Raw genomic sequence first — 23,578 nt, 5'->3', positions numbered from 1 at the left:
CATAAGAGGGATGACCAATTTTCGACTTCACATCATCTGCAAACATTCTAGGCTACCATTGACAGAAGTTACCGACTGCCCTTAAGATATACAACATGCTACGTTTTGTTGAGCACATCAATAAAGTGGTACTTATCATAGTGATTCAATGAGAGCGCGAGAGGAATTGTAATCAGGTTTCGTTGGTTACCGCATCGAAAATGCAACCTCGAGTGACGGCTTCGAAGTTAAATGAAGAACTAGCCTGTACTGTTGGTGTTGTAAATGCACAAAATAACGGCTAGGAAGCTCGAGTACACGTGAAACACAACCGTTTCTGTTACAAATATAAAAACGACGTCTCTAACCGACGTTTCAATCCCCGACTCGCTCTAGCCACCTGGCTGCACCGCTGCACTCAAGTCAGAGACGCGAAGGAAGAAGGGGAGGGGGTGAAGAGGGCAGAGCCACACACTCTGGAAGAGGGCCGGGGGGATTGGGCAAAGCGTTCCATTCTTTGAGTTTTCTCACAGATCAGCGGTATCAACTTCAACGAGAACTTGACTGAAATGCGAGTTCGGACGATATGCGTACTTTTTAATGTGAAAACGTACAGTCGTACAATGAGGTAAAAATTCGTAGCGGCTACGCAAGATGCGTACAGGTTGGCAGGTATGCTTCCTTTTGTAAAGGGGCAACAGAAATTAAATGGGGGCGGGAATCACAGAAAGGGGGGCGGCCCGCACCTCTAAAACCCCTCGTGGAGAACCCTGTATATATATATATATATATATATATATATATATATATATATATGCATATATGCATGCATAAAAATAGCAGGCGTTTGTCAGTAAAGAAAAAAATGGATGATAGAATTTACAAGTTATGCCACTTGTACTTGAAAATGTTTTATGGGGTAGTCCAAACAAAGCTTTATACATTATACTGCCTGAAAGGTTATTATGTGGACTAATAGTTCATTAAAAACAATTTGATTTATGACTTGTCCTTTCTTTTTTTACATCAAATAACTGAAAGTAACTAAGTAACTTTTACTCAAAGTACATTTTAAATTGAGTACTTTTTTTACTTTTACTCAAGTAGATTTTTAGATGGGTACTTTTACTTGAGTAGAATTTAAGCAAAGTAAAGATGCTTTCACTTAATTAAAATTTTTCAGTACTTTTTCCACCTCTGGTCAAAACACACATTCAAAACCCTATTCTTTCCTTGGCCAGTTGGTGGCGCTATACCAGACAGGCATATTGGGCGTCTAGATGTCATAATAATCACATTCTCTAATAACCTGAAAGGTTTCAGCCAAATCATTAAATGTATTATGACTTCATGACACATTTCCTGTTTATGTGGAGAGTATTAAAATTCATAATATTGCCATTACAACATATCAAAAATCCTTTCACAATTCAACATCAGCAATATCTTGGCATCGTGTTTGCCAAGTTGACATGAATCTGATGAACCATCTAGGAGGAGTACGTTAAAAATGACCATGTGTCCAAATGCGTATAAGCCCAATTACCTCACTTCCTGTTGGGCATGGCTAATGCAATGTAATGAAAGTTGTTCATCTTGGGATGAACTACATATATACTGAATTTGGTATGTGTAGCTGAAACTGTATGCCAATCCAAGGACTCCATGACATTAGGGGCGCTATGAAGTCTCTGGGCCATGCCCAGGGCCAAACGTCTGTGGCTGAGAAGCGGTTACAATGACTGATGTGTGTATCAAATTTCATGAGTTTTCGTGCATGGGAAATGCCTCAAAAAAAGCCAAGCGTGACAGAAAAATAATAATAATAATAATAATCCTTTGAAAAACAATAGGGTCATCGCACCGAACGGTGCTCGGGCCCTAATAATTAAAGAAACAATAGGGCTTGGCACCTACGGTGCAGGGCCTATGGCCTGCACCTCGGTGCTCAGGCCCTAATAAGAAAAAACGTGCCAAAAGCAATAGGGCTTTGTGCCTATGGCCTGCACCTCAGTGCTTGGGCCCTAATTAAAATGGATTTTTGGGGGGTTAGCACCATTTGATTTATACAACATACTGAACACTTTAAAGATGCTTTTTAAAAAATTATTATTGTGACACAAACAATAATTAAGATGAACAGAAATCTGGAGTGCATAGGTATTCACCCCCAAAGTCAATACTTTGTAGCGCTACCTTTTGCTGCAACTACAGCTGCAAGTCTCTTGGGGTATGTCTCTATTAGCTTAGCACATTTAGCCACTGGGATTTTTGCCCATTCCTCAAGGCAAAACTGTTCCAATTCCTTCAAGTTAGATGGGATGCATTGGTGTACAGCAATCTTCAAGTTATGCTCAGATTCTCAACTGGATTGAGGTCTGGGCTTTGACTAAGCCATTCCAAGACATTTAAATGTTTCCCTTGAAACCACTCCAATGTAGCTTTAGCAGTATGTTTAGGGTTTTTGTCCTACTGAAATGTGAACCTTCGTCCCAGTCTCAAACAGGTCTTCCTACAGAACTGCCCTGTATTTAGTGCCATCAATCTTTCCTTGAATCCTGACCAGCTTTCCTATCCCTGCAGATGAAGAACATCCCCACAAGCATGATGCTGCTACCACCATGCTTCACTGTAGGAATGATGTTCTCAGGGTGATGGGAAGTGCTGGGTTTGTAGTGGTTACAGTATTTTTCGAATATCATGGTGAAATTATATTGTATTATTTAGCCTGAATTTATGGCTAAATAATAGTTCTGGGTTTGAGCCCAGTGGCCTTTGTGTGGAGTTTGCATGTTGTCCCAATGTCTGCGAAGGTTTCCTCTGGGTGCTCAGGTTCCCCCACAGTCCAAAGACATGTGGTTAGTTTAACCGGCTACTTTAAATTGTCCAAAGATGTGAATGTATGTGTGAAAGATTGAGAGGAGAAAACATCTATAATAATCCAGTAGAAGGCAATGAGAAACCAATACTGTAGTATTCCCTAGAAACTCTGATGGACATCAGAGCTGAAACTGCCATCAGGCAGAACACTAAAAAAAAAAAAAGAAGACGACGACTAAAAGAAGAAGAAACAATCTATGAGTTTAAATCTTTTGAGGATCCTGTGTGTAACCATCTTCTGTTCTTCACTACTGATTGTTAGCATTGTAAGGGCATTTTGTGTGACAAATACAAACTCGCCATTAAGTTGCAAAACCCTTAAAATGTCATGGTACGAAATAAGAGCAGGTCTGTTTTATTTTAGATAGTGGAAGGTATGTTTTAGCCAATGAGAAGCCTGTATTGGGCAGCCAATCAGAAGTCTGTGTTCGAACAAAGAAAAGTAATTTTACAATGATTTTAATAGGGGCCACCATTTTGTTTTGGAGCGGTTCTAGGGTTGGTCTCTTGGAGCAGGAAAAAGCTTTAAAAATTGTTGGTGGATGTTCAGAGGTTAGATCGTCGTCCTGACCCACTCAGTGTTGGAAAAGTCTCTATACAATAAAGGCACTTTCAAGGTAACTTCTTTCGTGTAAGTGTATTTTTGGCTACCTTTGAGGTTTAGACTTTCACAACAGGGTCATAAGCACCCTTCATTGATGATTTACTCTAATAATGTAGGGACATCTCAGTGTCGCCCCACCACCCCCTGCAACTGAGTCTAGTACCACTGCTTTCCCCATGCCTTCTCATTTCTTTTTAGCTAAAGCCAGAAACTTCCTTGCTCCAACTCTTCAGCCAGCTCCTTACTGCCTTCTTTAGCCTGGAACCGGTAATTATGAGTGACCTTTTTTTTTTCTATTTTTATTACCTCTTATTTTTATATAGTATTTTATATCATATTTATCTAGTATTTTTTATATAGTCATATAGATTTGATTAGATTTTCTGGATGGAGAGCCAAAATTGTATTTGGAAAGCCATAAATAAATAAATAAATAAATAACTTCAGAAACTGTTGGGTGGATGTCTTGGTGAAGCCTCAACATATAGTTCAAACCACTCAACTGAGTCAGAGAAGCAAGGCACGTGCCCTGTTGGGCCAAGAGTTATGCTCTTCCTGCTGTTGCCAAGTTGATGTAATTCTCAAACTCATGGTCAGTAGGTCTCCAGCTTCCCCATTTTCTTCTCATCCAGCAGATCCTGGGTGTACTTAAAGGTGTCTCAGAAGATATAGATTCTATATCTCAGATTCTAATTAAGTCCAGTTCTGTGACATGCACTGGTATTCAACATAATGGATTGCATCTACAGCCGCCTAACTTCTAAACTTAATTAAATGACAAAGATGAACTGGCTGTCCCTAAAATGCTTCTCTCTCTAGCATTCACATTTTGAGCAACTCTCATCCATTAGTCAACTTGTGCAATAATTACTATGTGGTACAGCCAAGCACATAAATTAAATAAGGTAACCAATTAAGCAACTCACAAAATAAATTCCCTTTAAGGGGTTCGACCAAACAATTCATTCAATGAAATTAGAAAGAATGAAATCCCCCCACAGATTCTTAACCTTTCCTTTCAATTACTCTGAAATATACAGTGGGTACGGAAAGTATTCAGGAAATTATAAATTTTTCACTCTTTGTTTCATTGCAGCCATTTGCTAAAATCAAAAAAGTTCATTTTATTTCTCATTAATGTACACTCAGCACCCCATCTTGACAGAAAAAAACAGAAATGTAGAAATTTTTGCAAATTTATTAAAAAAGAAAAACTGAAATATCACATGGTCAAAAGTATTCAGACCCTTTGCTGTGACACTCATATTTAACTCACATGCTGTCCATTTCTTCTGATCTTCCTTGAGATGGTTCTACTCCTTCATTGGAGTCCAGCTGTGTTTAATTAAACTGATTGGACTTGATTAGGAAAGGCACACACCTGTCTATATAAGACCTTACAGCTCACAGTGCATGTCAGAGCAAATGAGAATCATGAGGTCGAAGGAACTGCCCAAGGAGCTCAGAGACAGAATTGTGGCAAGGCACAGATCTGGCCAAGGTTACAAAAGAATTTCTGCAGCACTCAAGGTTCCTAAGAGCACAGTGGCCTCCATAATCCTTAAATGGAAGAAGTTTGGGACGACCAGAACTCTTCCTAGACCTGGCCGTCCAGCCAAACTGAGCAATTGTGGGAGAAGAGCCTTGGTGAGAGAGGTAAAGAAGAACCTCTCTCTGTGGCTGAGCTCCAGAGATGCAGTAGGGAGATGGGAGAAAGTTCCACAAAGTCAACTATCACTGCAGCCCTCCACCAGTCGGGGCTTTATGGCAAAGTGGCCTGACGGAAGCCTCTCCTCAGTGCAAGACATATGAAAGCCCGCATAGAGTTTGCCAAAAAACACATGAAGGACTCCCAGACTATGAGAAATAAGATTCTCTGGTCTGATGAGACGAAGATTGAACTTTTTGGCATTAATTCTAAGCAGTATGTGTGGAGAAAACCAGGCACTGCTCATCACCTGCCCAATACAATCCCAACAGTGAAACATGGTGGTGGCAGCATCATGCTATGGGGGTGTTTTTCAACTGCAGGGACAGGATGACTGGTTGCAATTGGAGGAAAGATGAATGCGGCCAAGTACAGAGATATCCTGGAAGAAAACCTCTTCCAGAGTGCTCAGGACCTCAGACTGGGCCAAAGGTTCACCTTCCAACAAGACAATGACCCTAAGCACACAGCTAAAATAACAAAGGAGTGGCTTCAGAACAACTCTGTGACCCTTCTTGACTGGCCCAGCCAGAGCCCTGACCTAAACCGAATTGAGCATCTCTGGAGAGACCTGAAAATGGCTGTCCACCAACGTTCACCATCCAACCTGACGGAACTGGAGAGGATCTGCAAGGAAGAATGGCAGAGGATCCCCAAATCCAGGTGTGAAAAACTTGTTGCATCACTCCCAAGAAGACTCATGGCTGTACTAGCTCAAAAGGGTGCTTCTACTCAATACTGAGCAAAGGGTCTGAATACTTATGACCATATGATATTTCAGTCTTTCTTTTTTAATAAATTTGCAAAAATTTCTACATTTCTGTTTTTTTCTGTCAAGATGGGGTACTGAGTGTACATTAATGAGAAATAAAATGAACTTTTTTGATTTTAGCAAATGGCTGCAATGAAACAAAGAGTGAAAAATTTAAAGGGGTCTGAATACTTTCCGTACCCACTGTAGGTTCCCCTAAGTGTCATTTAAGTTCTCTTATTGAACCAAAAAATATGTATTACAATTCTTACAGAAAATAGATGTGCACTATTCAACATTGAAGCACTTCATGCAAAACTAAAGATTAAAAGTGATATTTCAGTTCCAGTTACTTTTATCATGCCTGGTTGGATCTAATCTCTAGGATTTACTGGAAAACAGATTCATCAAAATAAATGGCTAAAAAGGTCCCTTAGCTTCTGACAAACAATTTTCTAAAAGTATTGCAAAATTGTGATATATAGTATATTAACCTCCTAGGGCCTAGCGGTCACATACGTGGACAGCACTTTTTAGAAATTCAGAACAAGAATCCACGTGTGGACATACTTTTTCTCAAAAAGTACATCTTATCAAAGATGATGCTTAGTTTTTATTCTAATCAGGTTCTGACAAGCCCAAATAGCAAAAAGAAATAAAAAATGCATGTAAAAAAAACAGCTTGGGTCTTAGGAGGTTAAATAAAGGCAAAAACATAAAAATATAATTTAACTATTTAACACATTCAACTATGCCACATTCTGACAAGACTGTTTTTTTGCAACACAAAGAAAACACAAGCCTAACTGCCAAGTTTAATTAGGCATTCATTTAGCATTCTAATACTAGTTGCCATATTCATCAGATATCAATACATATAAAACAAAAGAATTATGTTAAAATGATGCACAGAGACCACGAAAGACCATGAAAGTACAGCTACAGTGCAATACTGTGAGAATTACTGTTGAAAGTATATTTATTTCATTTCATTGAATGAACTGTTGGTCGAACCCCTTAAATATTTATATTTAAAGGGCTCCTGACAGCAAAACATATATTAAATTGTTAATTTCAGCCATATTGAGTTGAATAAAATGACATATTTACTTCACACATCACGCGACAGAATAGTAACAAACATCGTTTTGAATGGCCAGCCACGCAGATAAATCGATATCATAGCGAGCCAACCCACGGCTGAGGAAGAAGGCGGATATGACGTCACATGCAGAACCACTGACAGACATTTTCTCAACTTCTCGTTGTTCACCAGTGCTTTGCAAGTGAATATTTTTGCATCGGAGTCATTTATTTTGGTGAATATGCCTGCTCGTTGTGTGGCTGGATTTTGCTCAAACACCAGGGAAGCCGGGTATAGTCTGTATACCTTTCCCAAGGATCCCATCAGACGCGAAGAGTGGGCAAAACAAAGTGCGCCGGACACGGGACATGTGGACTCCCAATGACAGGTGGGCCTCTGACAGACATGTCACACTTGTTTGATTAGTTGTTGATTGATGATTTTTCGGTGTAGATCTCCATCTTGTAATGAGATATTTATTAATAAATAATAGCAATAGGTGAATTTGTTCATGATTCAAAGTTCTGCCACAGTTCCACTGCAATACCGTGTTGGCTGGACCTTATAGGCCTAACATGCAATTGAATTTCATCAGTTCATAGAAGTTTTTATTCTTATCGAATAAAAACGTGAGAAAACGGCCCAAATCTAAAAGACCATGAACTTTCAAGAGAGCATATTTTTTTAAAAGGAAATCAGTGCGGTAATATTGTCCGCATGCCCCCCCCCCCCCCAAGGACTAGATCTATTATTATTATATTACCATTCAGTGTTTTGGAGCCTCCCGATGTCAGTTGGGATCACGACGTCCTCTGCATTGGGCCCGTCGTCGTCTGTGTCCAAGTCGGAAATCTCACCTTCTGCAGGCAAATCGTCCAGATATGGCTCAAAACGATAAGACAAAATGCCACCCACTGCTTCATCTTCATGTAATCTGATATGTCCAGTGTCAACCTCAAAAAGGGCCTTAGTTTCTGAAGACTGGTCAGAAAATTGCTTTGTTTCGTCAGCCATAGCTGCCTTGAAGGCTGAGCAGTCATTCTGCATGTGACGTCACGGCAAATATGGCGGCCACTGACAGCGGCTTAGCGCTTGGCCAGATTGATGCAACTTCGCACAAAGACAAATCTACTGATTTCGTTCTGTTGGTGGTTAGTTCTATCATGAAAGTGATCAGTGGTGTTTGTAGTTTTATTACAGAAACCTATTTTAGAGCATAATTTTGCTGTCAGGAGCCCTTTAAAGTATTTTTATATTTATGTAGAAGTTTTCTCTATTTTCTATTCTCTGTTTATCCTGTAATGATGCTGCTGGAATTTTAATTTCCCTGAGGGAACCCTCCCAAAGGGATCAATAAAGTTCTGTCTGTCTGTCTGTCTGTCTGTCTGTCTGTCTGTCTGGTGAATTAGGGCATTTCCATGAATCAAGAAGCACATGTCCTTTGTACTAAGCACAAATAAGATTCTTGAAAAACTGGTACAACATATTTTTCTTTAAAAAAAAAATGCGTCTTTGCATATAGCTATGAACATCTGTGCCTCACTCTTGGTGATTGTAAAATCAATGTACACCATTGTGAGTATGAGAATTGTTTTACCTTTGCTGGCATTCTCCACATGCTCCAGCTCATCAGGGAACTTCAGGATCTCTGGATACATTTCCGCACACTTCTCAGCCAAGAAATGCATAAGCGTTGTATTCTGGTCTGTTGATTTTGTGTCCCGTAGCTATGAAAAATTCAGATGAAGATGAAAACTTTAGTTATTGATATTAATGCTACATATAATACATAATCAATACTTAATTTTATAGATTTAGCTTTGAGGTAAAGGAAAAATGAGAGAAACCTTCATTCAAACCTGAACAAGCTAAGCAACCTACGGTATATCTATAGTGCCCTTCACAATTACTTACACCCCTTGTAAAGATTAGGAAAAAGGATTTTTTTAAAATCCACCTTTTGGTGAAGTAGATTCATCTCACACTGAAAAAAATGAGAAAAACCAAACGTTTAATTGGAATAAATGTATTCAGAGAAAAAAAACAAATCCCTCAACAATAAATAATTATTTTCAACAAAAACACAGGTGCCACATTTATTGGCACCCCTGTGTTTAATACTTTGTAAAACCTCCCTTTGCCAAGAAAACAGACCTGAGTGTTCTCATTTTATAAGGTTGGAGAATGCAGAGAAGGGCATATGAGACCATTCTTCTTTACAGACTCTCTCCAGATTATCCAGAGTCCTAGCAAAATTTTCAGTTAATATTCTTTCAGGGCGGCACGGTGGTGTAGTGGTTAGCGCTGTTGCCTCACAGCAAGAAGGTCCGGGTTCAAGCCCCATGGCTGGCGAGGGCCTTTCTGTGCAGAGTTTGCATGTTCTCCCCGTGTCCGCGTGGGTTTCCTCCGGGTGCTCCGGTTTCCCCCACAGTCCAAAGACATGCAGGTTAGGTTAACTGGTGACTCTAAATTGACCGTAGGTGTGAATGTGAGTGTGAATGGTTGTCTGTGTCTATGTGTCAGCCCTGTGATGACCTGGCGACTTGTCCAGGGTGTACCCCGCCTTTCGCCCGTAGTCAGCTGGGATAGGCTCCAGCTTGCCTGTGACCCTGTAGAACAGGATAAAGCGGCTAGAGATAATGAGATGAGATATTCTTTCAAAGTAGTAAAGTCCATGAACATTTTCAGTATCCAAAAGGATCATAGATAGATAGATAGATAGATAGATAGATAGATAGATAGATAGATAGATAGATAGATAGATAAAAACAAAGATTCAGTGTCACACTGAGTACTTGGGTCTTAAAGCAACCCCCCCCCGTATAGTTAAGCAAACAAATCTGCAATATGACATGTTTCCAGTTAGCTGCCAAATTTGAAATCCATTGGTTTTCATTTAAAAGCAGTGGAGTGTCAAGTATTGTTCACTTCAACAATAAGGATCAGAGGTGACCCAGACCTACCTTATTTGGCTATAAAATAAAATCATATTTCTCCCATATTTCTGTCCAAACAAAGGAAAAATGTTTTCATGTTTTGAGCCATTGTTCCACATTGCCGATGTAGCACATGTGCTCTGCAGATACACAGATCCGCTGGGTTAAAATAATTAATTTTAAAATTCCTGAAAAATGTTGTATGTTCATTCTTGTGTTTTTCATCATTCTTAAATTATCATTCTCTAATGTTAAGTAATTCTGTTAAGTAAATATGTGTTTGGCATGCTTAAAATTGGTACAGGCTGTTCTGTTCTGTTGTTTTGATGAGTTAAATCCTCAGGGATGAGAATGAAAAATATTTAAAAAGTCTGAAAAAAGACGGGGGTTTGGGGGCCGCAGGCACCCAGCGGGGCCCAGGGGGCGGGAGCTAATGATTTTTGGCTATTTTTTTTTTACCCCAAAACCATTAATTTTATCAGCAAATAGTTGCAATTTATTTGGAAATAAATTCCCCTTCTTGGTGGACTACCAGGTGAAAATGATGAATATGGTACAAGAGACTTGTTTTTAATCAATTCACATTTGATGATTTAAAAAAAATCAATGCACCTTTTAATATAAACGAGCTCTACAGTATTATATTTCTGCATTTTTGCTATTCATGTCTTTGAATACTCTAATCCTTTAAAATGAAGTGCAAACCAGAAAAAAGTTCTATTGTATAATTCTCTTAAGCTTTCTTCTGATGTTATCATGGTAGCAGGAGGTCTTGCATATTAAGCAGGCAACATTCAACACCACTTATCACTTCCCTTTCAACTGTTGTGTGTACTAACTAGGTTTTATCTGGACAGGATGTTGTGTAATGTAATACATATACCATATGGTCAATTTGAAGATCAAGATGGTGATTTTGAATTAAAGAACAGGCATGTGGGGGTGTCGTGGCTCAGGTGGATAAGGCGCCATACCATAAATCTGGGGACCCGGGGTCATTTCCTGATCCCTCCCCATCTCTCTCTCCCACTCATTTCCTGTGTCTACACTGTCCTATCCAATAAAGGTGAAAAAAGCCCCCCAAAAAATCTTAAAAAAAAAAAAGAACAGGCATGTACAATTGGCATTACATATTGGACATTTTTTTAAAATCAAAAACTATAAGTTCATCTCGGCCTAAAAAATTTGGGCAGACGCTCCCGCACGGCACATACCAACAATTCCCCGTCCCCCTATGAAATGAGCAATAAGTAGGAGAGTTATACATGGTATCATACCTAAAATTTTATCAGAAATATAGATATGATACTATGATTCTTCCCAACATGCTACATTAGATAATCTAACCCCATTTATAAAAGATACACACTTATATATGACGTGTATTTGATATATATGTGATATGTATATTCATACATTGTTACTTTATGGAAATCTTCAATAAGTTCGGTCTTTTCATGACAGCCTGTTGTAGACCTAAATATATTGCACATGAAATGACACTACTCACCTCAACATGTCCTTTACAATCATTTAAGCCACCATGGGCAATGCTGAAATCACTGTTGCAAACAGTACATCGCGCGAAACTGTCATTATTTTTTACCAGGGCTTTGAACCAGAATTTTTTTCCTATTGGTTCGTTCCGAACAGAAACAGAATTTTAACGTTTCCGGTTTTGGGTTCCACCATTAAATAGACGTTCCCGAACCGGTTAGAACAAAAAAATTTCGTTCCTGGAACGGTTAATTACGTTCCGTCAGCTGTTTAACAAATGGCTATAAAATTATGTCTCTGTCTCATCCAGCTTAAGCCAAATGTAGGCTAATTCTATTACAACCTTCATTAAATAAGACAAGAAATAATTCAAAACAATTATTATTTCAAATGTTGGCGATTTGGATTCTCAGTACGTCTTCCCATCTACACAAACAGAAAAAGTGCCAAAAATGAAAAGATAATTCGTTTAGTGTGTTACCAAAGGCTAGTCAGGCCCTATAGAGGGCTACCGCATGACGTCACCGCGCCGCGAGATTTTGTTAGGCGCCATATTGGAAGACCAAGTACACATCTATGCAAGTACATACATACATAAAACAAACTACACCTGAAATGTAGCCAGGGCCGGTTCTGCCCTAATCTGGACCCGGGTGTAACATCGCGCAACCCCCCCCCCAAAAAAAAAACACCAGTCTAAATCAGGACAACCATCACATAACTATAAACATTTTATATCAACTATTTTAACTAAATGGGCTATAATAAATAAGGCTGCAGGCAGCCACGGCAGGCTGCCTCAGAAAAGTAACCATTCAATGACAACTGAAAGCCTGCAGCCACGGCGGGCTGCCTTAAAAAGTAACCATTTGTCCTACCTTAAAACTCGTTTTGCATTTTCTGCCTCCTTTTTTGTATTTTCGACCCTCCGTTTATTTTCTTTCCTTTTCTGAAAACCCGATTTGTGTCCAGACATTTTGTTCTGCTACCAACGAACTAACTCGTCAGGTCTCGTCTCTCGAGCCCACGATGATTCCCGTGGGAAGAGCAACAACTGATACATTTTTACAAACAACCAATAAACAGCCAATAGGGAGGTTGCAACGTTCAGGCTCTTCTTTGCTCAGACACTCAGTAATGCACTTACTCACTTATTATCACATGGAGACATGATAGTAGTCCACCTTCCCGCTCTCTCCATTCAATCAGCGAACGTCACACAGGAAGTGAACCCCAGCGGGTCATAGAAACTTGCGCAGGAGAAGAATGACTTATTTGTAGGCTACAGAAACTTTGAGGAACGAAATAAAAACTGGTATTAACCGGTTACCATTATTTTTAATAAGCGTTTCTGTTCCGGAACATAAAAAATAATAAAGTTTCTGGTTTCGTTTCTGTTCCATGTGAAATAGAAAAAGTTCCCGGTTTTCGTTTTCGTTCCTTGAACCGGTTCAAAGCCCTGTTTTTTACCCTTATTATGCCTTGGTCACAACCGGCCGTACGTGCTCCTACGGCCGGTCTATGTGCAAAAAACACAAGAAATGCACGGACGGTGCGCATGAAATGCACGGAGGGCGCGCGTGTGATGTGCTGATTTTCGAGCCGTAGACTGGCCGCAGACCAGCCGCAGAGGTTCTTTGTCATGTCAAACAAACTCTATGGGCGCTTACTTTTTTTTCAGGTTGCAAGACAAACTTACGGCCAACGTGCGTCTTTCTCCACGAACAAAAAAAACGCAGCGATTTGGGAAACGCCAAAAATCGCACGGCCAAAAAATCGTACGTCCGGTTGTGAACTAGGCTGTAGACAGGGATATTCTTTTGTGTAATCTGAGGTGAAGTGGGTTTTGTACGGTACTTTCGTTTTTTGGGGCACGCGCTCTCTCTCTCTGCCATGACGATCCTGTAGGCTGCACTGACTGAAATGAAAACTTCAGTCCTCGAGAAAAGAGATAAAAGCCCGCCCACACCGAAAGCTGATTGGCTTATTTTGCTGAGTAACCCAATCAGGATGCTCTTTGTCTAGCATGCGCTACATGAACAGGTACACACGCAGTCTCTCTTTCACGCTCCTTCGCGCACTCCGTCATATGCGCACATTCTAAGATGCGCGATGCAGACATTGTTTCGCGTGCACACTCTTGCTTGCTTGCTCTAGATTCCGGGAGATATTATGCGATTTGCGGGCATCGGGGAGCCACTATCAATATGCGGGAGACTCCCGGAACTTCCAGGAGACTTGGGATGTCTGCGTTATAAGGTGACCACAGATCGTTAACCATACACCCCCCCGAAAATTTCTCAACGGATTTACATCGATCTCAAAAACGATCATTTTGGTCTGAAAAAGTCGGAAATCCGCCGATTGGCGGAAAATTCTCATCCCTGAATCCTTGAGATTTATCTTCGCTTGCACATCTGCTCTCTGTTTACATAATGTTATTCTGACCAGTAGTGTAATACTTCATTATACGTTGACGTTACCCTGTCAGACCAAGATAATTTAGCTTCATCAATCACATCATTATGATCCAATCATATAGCTACAACACATTCTTGAATGTGGATATATACTCATGTTTGTCCTACAATAAACTGAGAAACATCTCTGAACAGCTGTTTCTGCATCAGTGACTGTTGCTCCTGGATCCATGAGGTAGAATCTCTTAGGCAGCAGAGGTCTACATTCCAAGATCATACTCTGTCAATTCAACATCCTTCAGTACAGAGAGAAATACCTATAATAACCTAAAATATTATTGGATATCTATTGTTGTCAACTGTACTCTAAATAACAGTTTCTTGATTTTGGAAAGACATAGTTGTTTTTAAACATTTTAGCTTGCTTAACTCTGTCACATTACATAAGACAGATTTGCCAGAAAGGCATCTGGTCCAGGAGATGAAAAAAGTTATGCTTTTCAGTGGTTTCCAGTGCTTAAAACATAAATGTAACAAGTCACTGATGTGGGTGGAGCACAGAAGCATGGCAGGCGAGAGTTGATGCTCACACACACTTTTTATTTTCCTTATTTTCTTTGCTTTTCAGCTTTACTCACTTGCTACTCTAACACACACACACACACACACACACACACACACACACACACACACACACACACACACGTGTTCTGGTCAGGAGAGTGCCCTTCTCTCTGCTCTCTCCCTCCTTTTCTATCCTTTATCACTGCAACAACACAGACACACAACATTAATTAACTACAGGTGCACTGACTTTGCCACTCACCTTCCCTGGCCCTGCCCTCCATTCACAAACTGACACTAGGCCAAGCCCCCGCTGCCACAATAAATAGATACATAAAAACAGAAATAAAGAAACAAACAAAAAACTCGTCCATGCCCCTTCCCATTTAAATCTCAGTATGAAAACAGATATGAATATTTTGAGAACTAAAGAGATACATATAAATATAGGTATTGGCATCGTATTACAATCCAAATATGCAGAGGTGAATGTGCTACAATAGCAGAAGGCTACATTGGCTACTGTCAGCCAAAAGAAGGAAGTTGAGGTGATACTGGGGGCAGATTCATCAAACTGGACAGTCAATAGTAATGTCAAGTGCAAACTTCAAATAATTGAAACTGACCATCTTTAAAAAGAATTAAACAGGCACACTTTTAGTAACATGTTACTTTTTATTTCATCAAAACTAAACAATTAGATCCAGATATATTGTTATTTAAAGGTAAAGTAATCAGGAGATTTCTTTGTAAATATGACCTGATAAATCTATGTACATACACACATCATAAAATGGGACAACTTTTTGTGTATTACAGAGGTTTCTGCAAATAATCACAACTTTATTATTATCTCTCTAAAAGCCATGTAAGCTTGTTCAGTAGCATGTTGAAGGTTGTAGATTTCAAATGTAAATATAGCCACAAGCGGCGATGAGGGGCTCTCGCACCTCTGGGTCTACGAACAGTCACATGTGCTCATCAAACAATGCAGAAGCATCTGAGATGTAAGACAAAAGCCTGGGGATCTGATGTATGCACCACCAGTGATGAGTTTTTAGGTAATGGAGGCATTATTGTCCAGGTTAATTGGTGGCGCTATACCAGAGGGTGACTTTGGGCATGTGGACATCAGACACACAACATACATTAACTATAGGTGTATTGTCTTTGCCACTCACCTTCCCTGGCACCCTCCATTCACAAACTGATGCTAGGCCACGCCCCAACTGCCACATACCCCCACCACCCAACTCAGGCCGGGGAGCCGTCCGGCCTGCAGCAGATGGGAAGTCTGCCACTACCATCTGCGCCCCTGGCCTGTGGACCACCTCAAATTTAAATGGCTGGAGGGCTAGATACCAATGGGTGATCAGCGCATTGGCATCTTTCATATGGTGGAGCCACTGCAGGGGCGCGTGGTCCAAACAGAGGGTGAAAGGGTGCCCCAGCAGGTAGTACTGGAGGGTAAGGACCACCCACTTGATGGCCAAGCATTCTTTCTCGATGGTGTTGTACTTACTCTCACACATCGAGAGCTTGCGGCTGATGTACAGCACAGAGCATTCCTCGCCCTCCACTGTCTGGGACAAAACGGCCCCCAGCCCTCTGTCCGGCACGTCTGTCTGCAAAATAAAGGGGAGAGGGAAGTCATGGGAGTATAAAAGTGGCCCCATATACAGTGCAGCCTTTACCTTGGTGAAAGCCTGTTGGCATTGCTCCATCCACTGGACCGGCTCTGGTGTTCCCTTTTTAGTGAGATCAGTCAGTGGGCTCGTGATGTCCGAATAATCAGGACATCACGAGCCCACTGACTGTGAGACCCACTATCTATGATAGTAGCCGGCCAGCCCCAGGAACTCTCTCACCCCCTTTTTGGTCTTAGGCCTCAGGCAGGCCGCAATCGCTGCTGTCTTGTCAATTTGGGGACGCACCTGTCCATGACCCAAGTGGAAAACCAGATACTGTACTTCCACCCGACCAATTACACACTTTTTTTGGGTTGGCTGTGAGACCTGCGTGACTCTAGGATGGCCCTAAGGTGTTCTATGTGCTGTGGCCAGTCCCTGCTGTATACGATTATGTCATCTAAGTAGGCTGCCACATAGGTGGAGTGGGGACGGAGGATCTTGTCCATGAGCTGATGAAATGTAGCAGGAGCCCCAAACAACCCAAAAGGAAGCGTGACAAACTGGTGTAATCCAAAATGGTGTGGAAAAAGCCATTTTCTCTCGGGATAAAGGAGTCAAGGGGATCTGCCAATATCCCTTCGTCAAATCCAGTGTTGAACAACAGCGAGCCGCACCTAACTGATCAAGCAACTCACCAATGTGAGGCATTGAATTTAGACACTGTGTTGATTTTTCTATAGTCCACACAGAACTGGACCGACTCATTGGCCTTGGGAACCAGGACCACCGGGCTGCTCCAGTCACTGTGTGACTCCTCAATTATGCGCATGCCGAGCATGCCCTTGAGTTCGTCCCGACCCACCTTTTTTTTGTGTTCGGGTAAGCGGTAGGGGCAGCTACGCACCACCACCCCCAGGGGCGTTTCAATGTTTTGCGGTTTTAGTTGTTTTTTACCTCCAGCCCCAGCTCCGCCTTCTCCGGAACTACTGATGCCAACGCTAAAGGGACCCCCTCATACCAACGCTTTAAGAGGTTGAGGTGGTATATTTGTAGATCCCTGCCCCTATCCATTCGCCTCACCTCATAGTCAACATCCCTGACTCGTTGTGTGACCTCGAAGGGCCCTTGCCACTTGGCGATTAATTTGGAACTCGATGTGGGCAATAACACAAGTAGTTTGTCTCCCGGAGTGAACTCTCTAAGGCACATGCCCTTGTCGTACAGCCAGACTTGACATTCTTGTGCCTGCCGCAAATTCTCCTAGGTTAAGCACATGAGGGTGTGGAGCTTTGCGTGCAGGTCGAGAATGTACTGAATTTCATTCTTACTAGGTGAAGGTCCCTCCTCCCAATTTTCCCGCAGCACGTCCGAGATGCCACGTGGCTTTCGCCCATATAATATTGCAAATTGTGAAAATCCTGTGGAGGCCTGTGGGACCTCTCGTACTGCAAATAACAGGGGCTCGAGCCATCTGTCCCAATTACATGCGTCTTCACTTACAGACTTCCAAATTTAATTTTTAAGTGTTTGATTAAACCTCTCTACCAAACCATGTGGGTGATAAACGCTGGTGCGGATAGATTTAATCTGCAACAACTCATACAGCTCGCTCAGAGTGTGTGACATAAACAAAGTGCCTTGGTCTGTCAGGATTTCTTTTGAAATCCCGACCCAGGAGATAATACGGAAGAGTGCTTCTGCAATACTGCATGCTGAAATATTGCAGAGAGGCACAGCTTCCGGATATTGCGTTCCATAGTCCACCATAACTAAAATAAAGCGATATCCTCATGCTAACCAATCTAATAGCCTAACAAGATCCATACCAATTCTCTCGAAGGGGGTCTCGATTAGAGGGAGAGGACGTAAAGGTGCTTTTGGAGTGGCCACGGGATTTACTAATTGGCATTCATGGCACGCTGCACACCACTGACAAACGTCCCCGCAAATCCCTGGCCAATAGAACCGGGCCATTATTCGGGCTAGTGTTTTATCCTGCCATGGGATTAAAGTGAGCCGCATGGAACACAAGTTCCCTACGGCTCTTAGGGATTAACAACTGGGTTATTTGTTCACCGCTTTGAGTGTCTTGCGTCACTCAATTCAGTCTATCTTTAATAATCATGAAGTACGGGAAGACAGGTGCCACATTTGGCTGGAGAGTTTGACCATCAATTATTCTCACTTGGTCAAACGCATGCCACAGAGTCTCGTCTCATGACTGCTCTAAAGGGAAATCCTCGAGGGACTCCCTGAGAGAGGGAGGAGGAGTAGGCTGCTTCTCACTCCACGTTTCATCCTGACGCGGTGATGATGCGGATGGCTCTGTGACAGCTTCCCCTTTCAGTGCCACACCGGGATCCCCTGTGACATTTTACTGCAGGACCCACTCCCTACTACGTATTCCATTAAGGTTCGAAATCCCGGCCAATCAGTTCCCAAAATTAACGAGTGGGTGGGACAAGAATTAACTGCTGCCTTAATTCTATGCTTTTGGCCCCGGAATAGAATATGGACAGACCCTAGAGGATAATTGTGAACATCCCTGTGCACACACAACACCTTCACCACTTGTGCTCTCCCCAATGCCTCACCTTGCACCAGGCTTTGGTGAATTGAGGTCTGATTACAACCAGAATCCACCAATGCGTGATATGTATCCACTTGAATGCTTAACGGTACGCGATATGTTCCGGCATGATCGGGGGCGGTCTCTGGTGCGTTGGGGATCTGGATCACAGCTCCCACCTCCATTGTGGAGCCCTGACTCTGGAGATGCTCCAGCTCCCTGCCGTGCCAGCACACCGGCCCAGGCTTTCCCTCTGCACTGGCGTTATGGGCGTCACTCACCTGAGGGGGAGAAGACACAGACACGGAAGAGGGAGATGGGAGGACACCACGGGTGCAACAGGCCAACTGGGGAGGAGCTGGCCACTGCCTCTGCGGTGGAGGAATGGGGTGGGGAAGGGGGGGAGGAGACTGAGAGAGGAAATGAGGAGAGGTGCCTCATCCACCTGTTGTCAGAACCGCCTCCAGATGGTCTTCCGCCAATTCGATGGCTCGTTCTAGCAATGCAGGGCGAAGACACTGGACCCATCCCGCCGTTCCTTCTGGAAGTCAAGAGATGAACTGTTCCAGTGCTACCAGATCGATGATCCCATCAGCGAGTAATGATCACACCAAATCTCAAATATAAAAGACTTTATTGGATTTCGGAATTGGATCTTCATATCCAATTTACAATATAATGAAGACAAAAATTTTATATATATATATATATATATATATATATATATATATATAAAATCTCCTATTTACAATTCAAGAAATCACTAAAACAACTCATAAATCAATAATAATAAACCTACAGTTAACTATGATCATTGGTTAAAATACTACCATGAATTCCAATATGCAAATATTAACTCGTAAGCCAATCACTCAGCAAGTGTTGTCTCAGCTGGCGCTTAAAAGAGGCTACTGTAGAGCAACTCTTTATCTCATTGGGCAACGAGTTCCAGATTTTTACACCTCTGTAAGGAAACGAGTTCTGAGCTAAAGCAGTCCTGCACTTAGGGAGGTGCAACGAGTCCCTTTTTCTGGTGTTGTAGTCATGAATTTGCGAACTCTTGTTGAACATGTTGCACAAAGAGCTATGTGCTAATCCATTAAAGCACTTGTACAATTGCACACCATCTCTGAGATGAAGACAATCCACTACAGGAAGAAGTCTCAACTGTTTGAGTGTTGGCTGAATGTGGTCAAATTTCCACTTTTCCTGAAAGAATGCAGGCAGCAAAGTTCTGGACTAACTGAAGTTTGGAGATATTATGCTTACTGGTACCAGCCCATACGAAGGAACAGTAAAACAGCTTGGAAAATATAAGAGAATTGATTATAGCAAATAAGGTGGAATTATCAAAAAGATGCCTGATTCTGCTAATCATACCCAACTTTCCCATGAGACACAAAACAAGAGTGTCCACATGCTCCTTAAATGAGAGTCCTTTGCCTAAGATCACACCTGGGTCCTTCACAGAGTCTTATACCTTCAATTCCTCTCTGAGGAAAGTCATTGCAGGAATCGAAACTTGATTCAACAAGTTGGATCGATCTTGTGCCAATCCGAGCAACTTCATCTCAACTATAGCTTGTTCTCGGGGGTACTATAGAGCTGTGGGACCACGCCCAATCCCTTGCTCAGTGTAACTTTGTGATTTTACGCACATTTGATCAGTGTGCCAAAATTCATGAGTTTTCAAGCATCACAAGTGCCTCAAAAATGAGTTCTTCCATGGAGAAAAATAAAATAATAATAATAATAATGAGAAGAAACATGCCGAAAACAATAGGGCTTTGCACTTATTGCACCCCAGTACTCAGGCCCTAAAAATAAGAAAAAACAGGATGAAAACAATAGGACGAAACAAACTGGGCCCTAATAATAATTATAAGAAGAAGAAGAAGAAGAAGAAGAAGAAGAAAAACCAGGGCGGCACGGTGGTGTAGTGGTTAGCGCTGTCGCCTCACAGCAAGAAGGTCCGGGCTCGAGCCCCGTGGCCGGCGAGGGCCTTTCTGTGCGGAGTTTGCATGTTCTCCCTGTGTCTGCGTGGGTTTCCTCCGGGTGCTCCGGTTTCCCCCACAGTCCAAAGACATGCAGGTTAGGTTAACTGGTGACTCTAAATTGACCGTAGGTGTGAATGTGAGTGTGAATGGTTGTCTGTGTCTATGTGTCAGCCCTGTGATGACCTGGCGACTTGTCCAGGGTGTACCCCGCCTTTCACCCGTAGTCAGCTGGGATAGGCTCCAGCTTGCCTGCGACCCTGTAGAACAGGATAAAGCGGCTAGAGATAATGAGATGAGATGAGATGAGATGAGAAGAAAAATCAGATGAAAACAATAGGGCTTTGCACCTATGGTGCAGGCCATAGGTCTGTACCTCAGTGCTCAGGCCCTAATAATAATAATAAGAAGAAGCGAAAAACATGCCAAAAACAATAGGGCTTTGCACCTACGGTGCACCTCGGTGCTCGGGCCCTAATAATAAAAAGAAGAATCCTTATGAATACAATTGGGCCTTGCACCTCTGGTGCAGCAGCCTCTGGTGGACACCAGAGGTGTTGTACCTCCTGTGCTCGAGCCTTAATAATAATAATAATAATAATAAGAGGAAGAAGAAGAAAACAGGCTGAAAACAACAGGGCTTTGCACCTATGGTACTCGGGCCCTAATTTTATATTTGTAAACCACAAGAAAAAAACCTGGAACATGAACAGTCCCAACTTTTGCCATTTTGAAAAAAATCCTTCAAGTACCCCCCAGAATTTAAGTTTAATAAATAATACTATATTATTTAGTAACATGATAACTCTGTTACTAGATGGTAAGATGGTAACTTAGATGGTAATTCAGTTAAATGCTAACTCTGGGATACATACTTTACTTCCTAACAAATCCCAAATTCACCAACATACATTACACCATAAAATGGAGGTGGGCTGCAAAGTAGAAAATAAAGTTTTGGTTGAGAAAAATATTTAACTGCACATACCTTGCTGCAGTGTCCAGCTTCATGGCTCCAAAGGAAGTCGGTTACTCTAAAGGGCAACATCTACTGTAACTTCTGATGTAATCAAAACCCATCACCCATCCTCACAATATTCTGCAGAGGGACTATTGAGAGCATTCTGAGCAGCTGCAAAATGGTCTGGTTTGGGAATTGCACCATCTCAAATCGCAAGACCCTGCAGCAGATAGTGAGAACAGCTGAGATGATCACTGGAGTCTCTCTTCCCTCCATTTAGGAGATTTACACCACACGCTGCATCTGGAAAGCCACTAGCATTGTGGATGGCTCCATGCACCCCTTACACAAACTCTTCACCCTCCTGCTGTCTGGAAAAATGTACTGAAGCATTCGGGCTTTCACAGCCAGGCTTTCTAACAGTTTCTTTCTACATGCCAAGTGGAACTTCTGGATTTTCTCACCACTATCTGTGAGCATATCCCTATAACCGACCTTAATTCTAAGATCATTATTGGTGGAGATGTGAATCAGTTAAAGTATCAAGATCTGCTTGTTCATGTGACTTTGTCTCAACTAGTTAAGAAGCCTACTAGAGGTGACAGCATTCTTGATGTGTTTATTACCAACACCCCCTATTTGTGGGACAAGATCAAGGTTATCAAGAGTTCAGTTAGAACTGACCATGACATGGTAATCATTATTCCAAGGTCTTTGGCTAAGGCCAGGTACAGGAGCATGCAGTTTAGAGACGTTAGAGAACATAAGATTCATATGGGTATTCTACTCAGAGATTACGATTGGCAGGAGGTAACTTCCCTGGAGGATTGTGATCTGAAGTGTAACACCTTCTCGAACATTCTCTTAAATATGTTTAACAAGAGCTTTCCTTTAATTTTGGTTCGCACCTCTTCGTGTGATCCACCTTTTATTTCTCCCCTCATGAAGCATTTGCTGAAGCGTAGAAAAACTTTTGAAATCTAATAGACCCTCCCCATTGGTCTGCAAGATAGGATCAATGGTCTCATAAGAGAGAACCAGCTGCAGCCTGTCCGACTGGTATCTGCCAACCATGGCAGGGGTTCATGGGTGTGGTGGGCCACTGTAAACTCTATCACTCGAAGAAACTCTCACTCACAACTGATCAGTACCATTATTGACCCTGATGTCATTAATGAGTTCTTTTGTGACATCAATACTGATCCTGACTATGTTCCTCCAGTCGCTGTCAACATTCCACCTGGTTACTAGAATTTCTGAACTATCTGTTTATGCTGTCAGGAATTTCTTACCAAGATAAAGAGGACTGCTTGTGGACCGGAAGAACTACCTTACTGGCTCTTTAAGGACTATGCTTATGATCTTGCTCCTGTCATCGCTGATGTGTTTAATTGTTCACTGAGGCAGCACAAGGTGCCTTCCTTGTGGAAGCATGCTGATATTAAGCCCTTACCAAAGGAGTCCCCACTGACTACTTGTAGCCAGCTTAGGCCTATTTCTATTACTGCAATTATTATGCACCTTTTTGAGCGATTAGTTTATAAGCAGGAAATAGCTAGTCTATGTAGTAATTATATTGACATTGATCAATTTGCTTATCGCCAGGGCCATAATTCCAGCACGGTTTTAAGTGTCAACACTTCTGGCCGAAGTGGCTGGATGGTAATGTAGATTTCATTAGAGTTTTTTTTCTTTTGACTTTAGCAAAGCCTTCGACTCTGTGTCGCATAGTATCCTTTTCGTGAAATTAGTTCAAGTTGATATTAATCCGTATATCATTAACTGGCTTATTAGCTTTCTGAATAACAGCAAGCAAAGGGTAGTAGTTGATGGCATTCAAACGAGGTATTTATCCATTAATAGAGGTGTTCCACAGGGAACTGTCCTCGGGCCCATTCTATTTTCCATTATGATTAATGATATTAAGGCCGTCAATCCTAGGAATCTGTTAGTTAAATATGCAGATGATAACTCTTGGTGTGCCCATTTTTGCCAGCAAA

The 23,578-nt window shown here is 41.8% G+C and overlaps 1 protein-coding gene across 1 annotated transcript in view; it reads right to left on the bottom strand.

Moving 5' to 3' along the window:
- diaph2 (diaphanous-related formin 2) overlaps positions 1–23,578 on the bottom strand; it is a 902,507-nt gene that overhangs the window by 359,528 nt on the left and 519,401 nt on the right. Inside the window, exon 24 of the mRNA XM_060927624.1 lies at positions 8,604–8,733. Within this exon, the coding sequence (XP_060783607.1) occupies positions 8,604–8,733 (130 nt within the window). The remainder of the gene's footprint in view (positions 1–8,603; positions 8,734–23,578) is intronic.

Source organism: Neoarius graeffei, chromosome 8 (assembly GCF_027579695.1).
Source record: "Neoarius graeffei isolate fNeoGra1 chromosome 8, fNeoGra1.pri, whole genome shotgun sequence".
Taxonomy (NCBI): Eukaryota; Metazoa; Chordata; class Actinopteri; order Siluriformes; family Ariidae; genus Neoarius; species Neoarius graeffei.
This window is presented reverse-complemented; position numbering and strand designations above follow the sequence as displayed.